Genomic DNA, 10,623 nt, shown 5'->3' on the forward strand with positions numbered 1-10,623 from the left:
TTGGATAAGGGAGGTATAAATGTGGTTCTCTCTCTCTCTCTCTCTCTCTCTCTCTCTCTCTCTCTCTCTCTCTCTCTCTCTCTCTCTCTCTCTCTCTCTCTCTCTCTCTCTCTTGATGTCGGTAAAAAGGGAGAAAGATAGCGAGAACGAGAGAGAGAGAGAGAGAGAGAGAGAGAGAGAGAGAGAGAGAGAGAGAGAGAGAGAGAGAGAGAGAGAGAGAGAGAGAGAGAGAGAGAGATCAACACAGTATATCAGGATGTGTTGAAGATTGTTGCAGAAAAGAGAGAATTTTTAACTCGTATTTCATTCATCTGTGTAGTAGTAGTGTAGTGCCACCACTGTATGTTTGGCACCACTGTGTTGTCATGTATTTGTATGTACACTGTCTCTAGCCTCTGTGGCGACTATGTGTCGGTGGGCGTAGCTTGGTATCGGAGACGATGATTTTATTTCTCGATAATCATCACTCACAACTTCCTTGTGCAAGTGGGTTATCAAAGTTAGTCTGGCGTGTTGCAGTTTATTTAGAAAATATAAATTGTCTTTACAGCTCAACAACAGTGCACTTCTTAACTACTCAATCACACGACTAAGATTATAAGCAAAGTTATTAAGACTCTTGCGTCTTGATCAGAGTCTAAGTCTTTGAGTAACTCAAGTCAGAGCGACACGGGTTGTGCGTCTGTACTATCTTGGTGACTGGCTGCTACTGCTCCTAAAAGTAACTTGAGGATTGTCCGAGAGGTGTCGAGGCATACGTCATAGATTTCCATAGCCAATAATATCAAGCAAAATGAATGACGTTTTAATCTCCACCCAATGGGAGGTAAGCCTTTAACAAGTTGAATGGGCATAAAACAAACCGGCTGTTTATAGTTAAGCTTGGCTGTTATCAATTCAACGTCCTGTTCACCTCTTGCACAATTCTTCTAATACTAGCGTTAGATTCTCTAACGCGTCTCTAATTTCCTTCTAATTCTACTCTTATATCTATTCTTTTCTTCATGCAAAGTAGTGCCTATTACAGGGCTCGGCAGCTACCGTTTGTCGTCCCGACAAAATTGTTATGCAATAAATTCTATTTACAGTATTTCATGCTTGCTGTTCTTTACATACCTATTCTATTTACAATATTACATGCTTGCTGTTCTTTACATACCTATTACAGGGTTACGGCTCGGAAATGTGTTTCATTTCGATGGATGAATTCTTGAGTTTCTTGTACATAAGTATCATTGATATTGTGCTCAATGTGACTATCAAGACAAATGTAAGTACAGATATTATATACCACATAGTACCTGTGTGTGTTTTTGACACTTGCTTTACAAGTCTTTTCTTGTTAATCTTTCTGATTTTCAAAGGAGGAGCTCTGTCTGGGAATTTCATAGTAATGTCCTGTAAAACATTTTCTCTATTAAGTACAATAGTCTTTTTCCTATTTGCTACAGTTGTGAGTGTGGGGCTATGAAGTTCACATTGATCTGGTACACGATATAAGCCTTCTATTGATGCTATCTGAGGTTGAAATCCTGGGCATATGACTGATACAGTTGTCTTGTTTGGAAAATATAAGTAGTGAGATTCCTGGATAGTTTCATGACGTGTTATGGGAGTTTCTTCCTTAAAATGACAATTACGTACAATGGATATATTTTTCACCAAGGATGCGGCACATGAGTGACTCAATGCTTCATTGAAAGTAAAATAAGTAGCTGAGCAAATGTACAGGTCTACGTTAGTTTTCTTACAGTGCAATAGATCATCATTTACTATAACACTTTCTTTCAAACCATTTATGGATAGGATGTAATTTGTTGGAGATGTTATATCAGTATCAACTGTTATAATGGAACTATTAAATTTCATTGGGAAAGGAATCAGATTATACATGTGATATTTCAATTCTGATGAAAATGGTATGTCAATGAGTACTCCAGTATCATTTATGAATGAATTAAGAATGGGATAATATAGAGCAATATTATTTGAATCAAAGAAAGGTTGAAAATTCCACTCATATTTTGCTTGTTGAGTTATGTTTAGAAGTTGTGATATTGAAAATAATGTGTATGTAACATGTCCAGCATTAGCCATAACTAAGTCTTGAATTAACTGTTCCATTTCAGCATTTAGTTCATTTATCTTAATGTGCAACTGATCCAAGACCATGAAAATTTCCAGGGATTCCTTCAAATTAGAGTTCTCTGTACTTAAGGTTTCTATGCTATTAATCATCTCATCTATGGTAAGTTGTATATCTTCTGTTTCTTCTCGTAAGACATCGATTCTAGACACTGAGTTTTGTAGATTATTTACATTTGAGCGAAGTTCTGCATACAAACCAATATTTGTTACTCCAAGACCTACTAACGATCCGATCGCTATTGCGATACCTACTCCTCTTTTGCTTTTGCTATGTAGGAAGTTATTTTCTATTTTGGTGACCTTCGTCTGTATAGCATCTAATTTCTTCTCTAATCTCACATTGGATATCTCACTGATTATCAATTTGTCTTTTACCATCTGTAACCCATTATTGATATGTCTGACATTTTCTCTTACAACATTTATATTGTCAAATTTCAATAGTACTCTTACTGAGTGGTTCACAATGATCATGTCGCCGATTTTCCTTACTAAAGCTCCGGGCCTCACAGGGTCCCAGGCTGTTGCTAGAACTACTATAGCTGAGAACATGCATGCCACTTGTTTCATCTTTACCTGTAAAAAGAACAACAATCTATGTTCAACTCATTTAATATTTCTTCAACATACTCATAAAATTCAGATTCTAATGGGAGTTCATTGGTGCAAATTAATGGCAAAACTTGTTTTCTATGACTTCTTAATTTTTTCCTGTAATCATGGCTTTCGTCGTCTGCTGCGTGGTGACTTGTTTCTGTCTGTGCACTATCTGTTCCTGTTTCTACATTGTTTGTGTCTGTTTCTGTCTTGTCTGTTTCTATGCTATTTGTTTCATCACTATCTATGACTGCATATTCACCAAATTCATTCATGTTTGTCTGTTTGAGTTCATCTGCATGGCGTACACTGATATCACCAGTTTCGAAATTTCGTATTGTGAATTTATTTCCACTATCTGGTGCAATGACTTTATACGGACCCTTGAACTTGGGCGAAAGTTTGTTGCTATGTCCTATTGGCGTGTGTAGTTTGACCATGACTATATTTCCTGGCTGTATTTTTATTTCTCGTGCCCTTTTATGTTGTTGTTTTGTTAAGTCTTGTGAGTATTGATTCATGTGATTTCTGATACGTTGGTATATTTCCTTGAATTTATTGATTCTAGTTAGTATGAAATCATCATAGTTATAGACATGAAGCGGTTCTGACTCTAGAAGTGAGTACGGTAAATTCTTATCCTCTCCAAAAAGAATATAATGTGGAGTTTCACCTGTGGCTGAATTGATTTGTGTGTTCAAAGCACATGTGACGTGCGGGATCCATGTGTCCCATGTAATGCTGTGTGGATTTATCAATGTACGCAGACAAGTGATGACTTTTCTATTAAGTCTTTCCACAACTCCGTTACTTTCCGGTTTGTAGGCGTGTACATTTATTTTCTTTATGTTGAAAATGCGACATATTTCTGCTAGAATAGCGTTATTAAATTCAGGACCATTGTCAGTGATGATAGTTTTTGGGGTTGTGTATGGACATATTACTTTTTCAAATATAGTTGTAGCGATTGTCTCTGCTTTCTTGTTCTGTAGTGGCTGTAAAATGCAAAATCTGGAGAAGTAATCGATGATTACTAGTAAATATTTAAATCCATTTTCAGATAGAGGCAACTCCAAGGTATCAAGGTGAATTCTATCCCACGGTTTCTCAGGGATTGGGTAATTCAACATTGGTGCTGGTGTGCGTGTGTGTCCTTTTGTTTCTGCGCAAACGTTACAATTATCTATATGATTGTAGATTTGTTTTCTCATGTCTGTCCAATAGTATTTAAGTTGTGCTTGTCTATAAGCCTTTTCTTTTCCTGGGTGAGAACTAGTTGCACAATCATGAATGAAGTGCAAGACATTTGGTACCAACTCTTTGGGTATAACTAACTGTTTCACTTTTCCACGTGATACTCCTTTGCATTTTATTTCGGTATTGCGGTATAGCAATCCATTATGTAATTGGAATTCCGATAGTTTATATTTCTTTGGTAGTGTCTGTGCTTCTCTGTCTGTATTACCTTCAAGGTGCTCTATTATTTGCTTCAAAGTGTCATCTTTTCTTTGTTCTGAGTATACAAGTTCATTGTCTAATGTGGTTAGTTCTTGGATACTGCATACTACACTATTTACTTCTCCGTGTGAGACTATGTTTCGTGATAGAGTATCGGCTGCTGTATTTTTCTTTCCTGGTATGTATTCAAAGTTTATTTCATAATTCTGCAGTGTCACAAACCAACGTGCTAAGCGTCCTCTTAAATTTTTGTGTTTAAACAGATTCTGAATTGCGGTGTGGTCTGTCCACACTCTAATCTTGTAACCCAATATGATATCTCTGAAGTGTTCTAGACAATATATCACTGCTAAAGTCTCGCGTTCTGTGATGCTATAATTCTTTTCTGCAGCTGTGCAAAGTCTGGAAGCATATGCAATTGGGTGTGGATTACCATTTCTTTCCTGCATTAGTATTCCTCCTAACCCTATGTCAGAGGCATCTGTACACAAGATGAATTCTTTTGTGTAATCTGGGAAAATCAATACTGGCGAACTTGTGAGCTTGTTTTTCAGTGTTTCAAATGCTTTGGTTTGGGAAGAACCCCAAGAGAATGTAGTATTCTTTTTCAGGAGTGAATTCAATGGTTGTGCTATGTCAGCGTAATTCTTGATAAATTTTCTATAATATCCTGTTAGTCCTAAGAAACTTCTTACTTTTTCAACTGAGGTTGGTTGAGGAAATTGTTTTACGACGTCTACCTTTGACTGTACTGTCCTCAGACCTTGACTGTCTATTTGATGACCTAAGTAAGTTACTTCCTCTTGTAGAAAGCGACATTTTTCCAACTTGATCTTTAATCCTGCTGATACGAGTCTGGTGAAGACTTGGTTTAGTTTGTGGAAGTGTTCTTCTTCTGTTTGTGAAACTATTAAAATGTCATCAAGGAAAACACTAGCAGTCTTCCCAATCAAACCTTGTAGGACATTGTTCATTAATCTCATGTAAGTAAGTGGGCTGTTCGATAATCCGAATGGCATTCTACGAAATTGATAATGTCCTGTTGGTGTAGAAAATGCTGTTAATGGACGTGAAGCTTCATCGAGCTCTATTTGCCAAAATGCAGATTTTATGTCAATTGTGCTAAATAACTTATTTGAAGTGCCTAGACTTCGAAGAACATCAGAAATGACTGGAAGCGGAAGTCTGTCTGGAATTGTTTTCTTGTTGAGTTCCCTGTAATCAATCACTGGTCTCATGGTACCGTCCGGTTTGGGCACAAGTATTAGTGGAAAATTCCACTCACTGTCACTAGGTTCTATGACATCTTGTGACAACATATCTTCAATCAATTTATCAACAGTGGCAAGTTTAGAATGCGGTAGTCTATATGCGGGAACGTAAATAGGCTGTGTTCCTGGCTGGAGTTTGATTTTGTGCTGCAATAGAGTTGTTTTACCCAAGGCTTCTCCTGGCAAAGCAACTGCTGCTTTATGCAGGTGTAGTAAGTGTACTAGTTCTTTCTCAAGATCTGGACGACTAGTGGGAGAGAGGTGTTTCTTTATCTCTTTCTCACTCTGTGAGGATTCTTGTAGCGAAAACACTTGTGCTATTTGTTCATCTTTATCAGAGCTAAGGTCTTGATTATTGATTATTTCTATAGCTTTACTGACTTGGAAACGTCCTAACTCTGTTCCTTTCTTAATAGTTACGTCTGTGTGAAGCGTGTTGATGACAAATACTTCAGATTTACCCCTGTTTGTATGGTAAAGACCACTTTCTAAATTTATTCCACGAATACGTGACGACTCGCTTAAGGCAATCGCTGTCACATGGTCACTTATTCCTTTTAGACTAACCTTTACCTTGCAAATAGACTGAGCCTGCAACAGCGTGCACTCTGTTACAGAACCTGAAACAATTTTCAAGGCTTCGGTTGGTGCATGTTGTTTGTTCTTTTGGGTTATCAGTGGGGAATTTGTCTTTTCATGACGTTCCGTAGGAATGCAATTCTCGTCAAGTACTGGTGATGAATTGTTTAAGTACCGCTCTGCCACGTTATTATCTGAGGGAACTGTGTTTACTTCTGTCTTAGGTTGTTGACTAACTGGTGCCACGACATCTTGGCTGCGGGTGTTAACGAATGGTAGAAACTTGTAAGATATTTTAACTCCTTCCTTCGCAGGGAAGATAGTTATGTCTTCATCTCGCATTGTGTCATATCCAATGAGTAAGTTTCCTGGGAACGCTTGCTGTTCTACCACAACAGCTGTTAATTCAAACATGTAATAGTTCCCAAAAGTTACAGTTATCTGTGTTTCTCCTAAAGGTGTGAGTTTGTTTCCGGTAACTCCATGAATGTTGAATGTGGTTGGCTCAATAATGACCAAACCAGGTTTCGCTTTTCTTAGAAAATCTAGACTGATTAAGTTTTTACGTGCTCCTGTGTCTAGAAACATGTGACTGGGTTCATCAAACACTCGTCCGGCTATGAGCGGACCTCCGGAGTTGTCATTTATATAGATAACTTCCTTTACTTCCTGGCATTTATCTAAGTTGGAGTACCATGGCTGTGCTTTGGATTCTTTTATTTCCTGGTTTTGATATGAAATGTGGCGAGTTGACCTTCTGTTGGCTACTGATGAAGTGACTAAGTTGTACTGTTTTTCTCTTTTTGGCCATTGCGAAAATCCTGACTTCTAGCACGACAGTCTGCTGTCCTGTGCCCAATTCTGTGATGATAAGAACACCAAGGAGGATTTCTACATACTGATTCTTTGTGACCTTTATACTGACAGTTGGAACAGGTGATATTAGCGTAGCAGTCCCTTGCAGAGTGTCCAAATTTGTGGCAATTGTAACATTCAATTGTTTGTCTTTGTCTAGAAGGACTCCTACCATTATAGGGTTTTGACATTTTGGTTCTAGATTGTGATCGTCCTTGCCTTTGTGTGGTTGGTGTGCGTGAGTCTGAGCTAGCAGCTAACACATATGTACTGCAAGTAGGATCTATTTCTGCATAGCCTTTGAGTAGGCAATCTACCTCACCTAACTGTATGTTTGGTTTGATGTCTTTATAGAGTCTTTCCTGTACTACAACCTTGTTTGATTTGACAATTTGTGCTAGCATCATAACGAGAGCCATGTTTTTCAAGGAAATTTGTTTGGGTTCATTTTTCACAGACCAATCTGAGTTTTCAAAGATTGCTTTGATGTCTCTTGCTTGTGTATCCAACCTTGAAATGAATGCTGTTTGTGTCTCGTTTTGTTCTGGAGCTATTTTCAGAAACTTGACCATGGCGCGTATTGGATCTCTATCGCTTTTTGTTGTGAAGTGCTTTTTAAAAGCTTTGATGTACTCATCAAATGTTTTGATGTTGTCTAAATGTGAATATACTATGACGTGACGAGCTGTGCCCTTAACAGCGTCAATGTGTTCTTTGAAACATTCTATTTTTAAGTTATCCTCAACAATACCTTTGTTTTTGATCAAAGTTTCTATTCTTTTGACATACTGATTTAAATCAATAGTATCAGGGTCTCCACTGAATTTGGGGATATCAGCAACAGTGGTGATGATTGAATGTTTTACTACGTTAGCGTTTGTCATGGTGGAGTTTCTACTTTCACGTAAAGCTCGTAAACTGCGAGTAAAGATAGGACTAGTTCGACTTGAAACTTGACTAGGTAGTGGCATACATGTGTACAATTTACATACCTTGTCCTATGATGATTAGTGCGTGTGATAATGTTGGGAGACGCTCTACAATAAGGCAGTTATACTCAATGTTTCTTCGTGCTCAGTCATTCCTCAGGCATACACAAACTGTTGGTGCACTGTGTATTAGATAAAATATTATATGAATATAATTACATTAATGAATGACAGGTTGAATACTGTTACCAAAGTATAGACAAGTGAGTAGCAATGTCTTCTTGAGCGGCGGCTGCTGGTGGCGGCGTGCTGTGGCTGATGGCTGTGTGCGGCGGCTGCTGGTGGCGGTGTGCTGTGGCTGATGGCTGTGTGCGGCGACTGCTGGGGCGGCGCTGATCCTGCTCTCGTCTCTGGCTGCGGTTTCCTCTTCTAAGTCTCTTCTTAGTATTTAGATATTGGTCTCGTTGTTTGGTGGTATTAATTGAGAGTTACTCTTGAGTTTGATCGTGTGAGTAGTGGCTCGGGAGTGTGATGAGGTGTGGCGCGGTGCTGCGCGGTGCGGAACTTGTGCACACTTGTGGGGTTGACCTTGACTCACTGTGTTGGCTGGGGAAGCGTTATTGCTGTTGTTTCCGTTGCTGCTGTTTGTTTCTAATGTTTGTAAACTCTTCTTACTCTTCGGAGGTTGTTTAGGCTTCAGAATCCCAATAAGCTGAACACCACTGTGTTGTCATGTATTTGTATGTACACTGTCTCTAGCCTCTGTGGCGACTATGTGTCGGTGGGCGTAGCTTGGTATCGGAGACGATGATTTTATTTCTCGATAATCATCACTCACAACTTCCTTGTGCAAGTGGGTTATCAAAGTTAGTCTGGCGTGTTGCAGTTTATTTAGAAAATATAAATTGTCTTTACAGCTCAACAACAGTGCACTTCTTAACTACTCAATCACACGACTAAGATTATAAGCAAAGTTATTAAGACTCTTGCGTCTTGATCAGAGTCTAAGTCTTTGAGTAACTCAAGTCAGAGCGACACGGGTTGTGCGTCTGTACTATCTTGGTGACTGGCTGCTACTGCTCCTAAAAGTAACTTGAGGATTGTCCGAGAGGTGTCGAGGCATACGTCATAGATTTCCATAGCCAATAATATCAAGCAAAATGAATGACGTTTTAATCTCCACCCAATGGGAGGTAAGCCTTTAACAAGTTGAATGGGCATAAAACAAACCGGCTGTTTATAGTTAAGCTTGGCTGTTATCAATTCAACGTCCTGTTCACCTCTTGCACAATTCTTCTAATACTAGCGTTAGATTCTCTAACGCGTCTCTAATTTCCTTCTAATTCTACTCTTATATCTATTCTTTTCTTCATGCAAAGTAGTGCCTATTACAGTAGTAGTAGTAGTAGTAGTAGTAGTAGTAGTGGTAGTAGTAGTAGTAGTAGTAGTAGTAGTAGTAGTAGTAGTAGTAGTAGTAGTGTCTCCATGAAGTCTCAATGTTGTTATATATTATGTGTGTAAAATCTGTACATTATTAAAAGCGACTATAAAAATTTTGTGGTTTGAATAATTAACGTGTGTGTGTGTGTGTGTGTGTGTGTGTGTGTGTGTGTGTGTGTGTGTGTGTGTGTGTGTGTGTGTGTGTGTGTGTGTATTGGTTTTATTTATTAATTTGATCTTACTTTCATCTTACTCCTTTAAAATGTAACAGACAGACAGATAGACAGACACACAGGCAGACAGACAGACAGACAGACAGACAGACAGACAGACAGATAGACAGACACACAGGCAGAAAGACAGACTGACAGACAGACAGACAGACAGACAGACAGACAGACGGAGAAAAACACTCTTAAAGAAAACAGAGACAAACAAATAAATAAGTAAATAAACAAAGAGACAGACAAATAAACAAACAATTTAACAAATAAACTTGAAAATAGACAACCTACAGAGAGAGAGAGAGAGAGAGAGAGAGAGAGAGAGAGAGAGAGAGAGAGAGAGAGAGAGAGAGAGAGAGAGAGAACAGGTCAGCATATGTATATCTTCCCCTAGTGGCTTAGTGGTAAGATCCTTGCATACTAAACTAAGGGGCAACAGTTCGTATCCCTGCTGCAGAATCCTTTATAATACCCCGCCTGGCCTGACTGCCTCTTGTCACCACCACCACCGCCACCACCACCACCACCACCACCGCCGCCGCCTCACGAATTGACAGATATATTTGTTGCTCTGTTTAATTCAAAGTGGGGATGGAAGCGACACACACACACACACACACACACACACACACACTGACAGACAGACTTCAAGAGGCGTTAGGTGGTGGTGGTGGTGGTGGTGGTGGTAGTAATAGTAGTAGTAGTGTAGTAGATGTTATTGTTGTTGTTGTTGTTTTTATGATCATTATTATTACTATTATTACTATTATTCTTACTACTACTACTACTACTTTACTTACGGCAATACATGAAATGACCGCACATTACCTTAAGTATGAGGTGGTAGAGGGGGGGAGGGAGGGAGGGAGGGAAAGGAAGAAAGGGTTGATGAAGGGAAGGAGAGAAGAGAGGATTGTGGGAAGGAAGGGAAAAGGAGAAAGGACTGAGGAAGGGAGGGAAAGGAAGAAAGGGTTGATGAAGGGAAGGAGAGAAGAGAGGATTGTGGGAAGGAAGGAAAGCGAGAAAGGGTTGAGGGAAGGAAAGGAAGAAAGGGTTGAGGGAAAGGAGGAAAGAAAGAAAGAAATGAGGGAGGGAAGAAGAGAAGCAGAGTGAATGAGGAAG

The 10,623-nt window shown here is 39.1% G+C and overlaps 1 protein-coding gene across 3 annotated transcripts; it reads right to left on the reverse strand.

The window, feature by feature from the left end:
* Positions 1-506: 506 nt before the first annotated feature.
* LOC135094517 (uncharacterized) lies at positions 507-9,227 on the reverse strand. Of its 3 annotated transcripts, none has more exons than XR_010263858.1 (3): positions 8,087-9,227; positions 7,901-8,008; positions 507-2,724 (listed from the first exon to the last, which is right to left on the reverse strand). XR_010263858.1 is itself a non-coding variant. In XM_063994678.1 (2 exons), the coding sequence occupies exon 2, from the start codon at positions 7,877-7,879 to the stop codon at positions 6,833-6,835; it is 1,047 nt and encodes a 348-aa protein (XP_063850748.1). In that variant the 5' UTR covers positions 7,880-8,008; positions 8,087-9,227; the 3' UTR covers positions 507-6,832. The 3 variants fall into 3 exon arrangements, 1 of the variants encoding a protein (XP_063850748.1); XR_010263857.1 differs by having other exon boundaries at positions 507-1,116; positions 1,160-8,008; XM_063994678.1 differs by having other exon boundaries at positions 507-8,008.
* Between the last annotated feature and the right edge of the window lie 1,396 nt (positions 9,228-10,623).

This window comes from Scylla paramamosain, chromosome 45 (genome assembly GCF_035594125.1).
Source record: "Scylla paramamosain isolate STU-SP2022 chromosome 45, ASM3559412v1, whole genome shotgun sequence".
In the NCBI taxonomy this organism is placed as follows: Eukaryota; Metazoa; Arthropoda; class Malacostraca; order Decapoda; family Portunidae; genus Scylla; species Scylla paramamosain.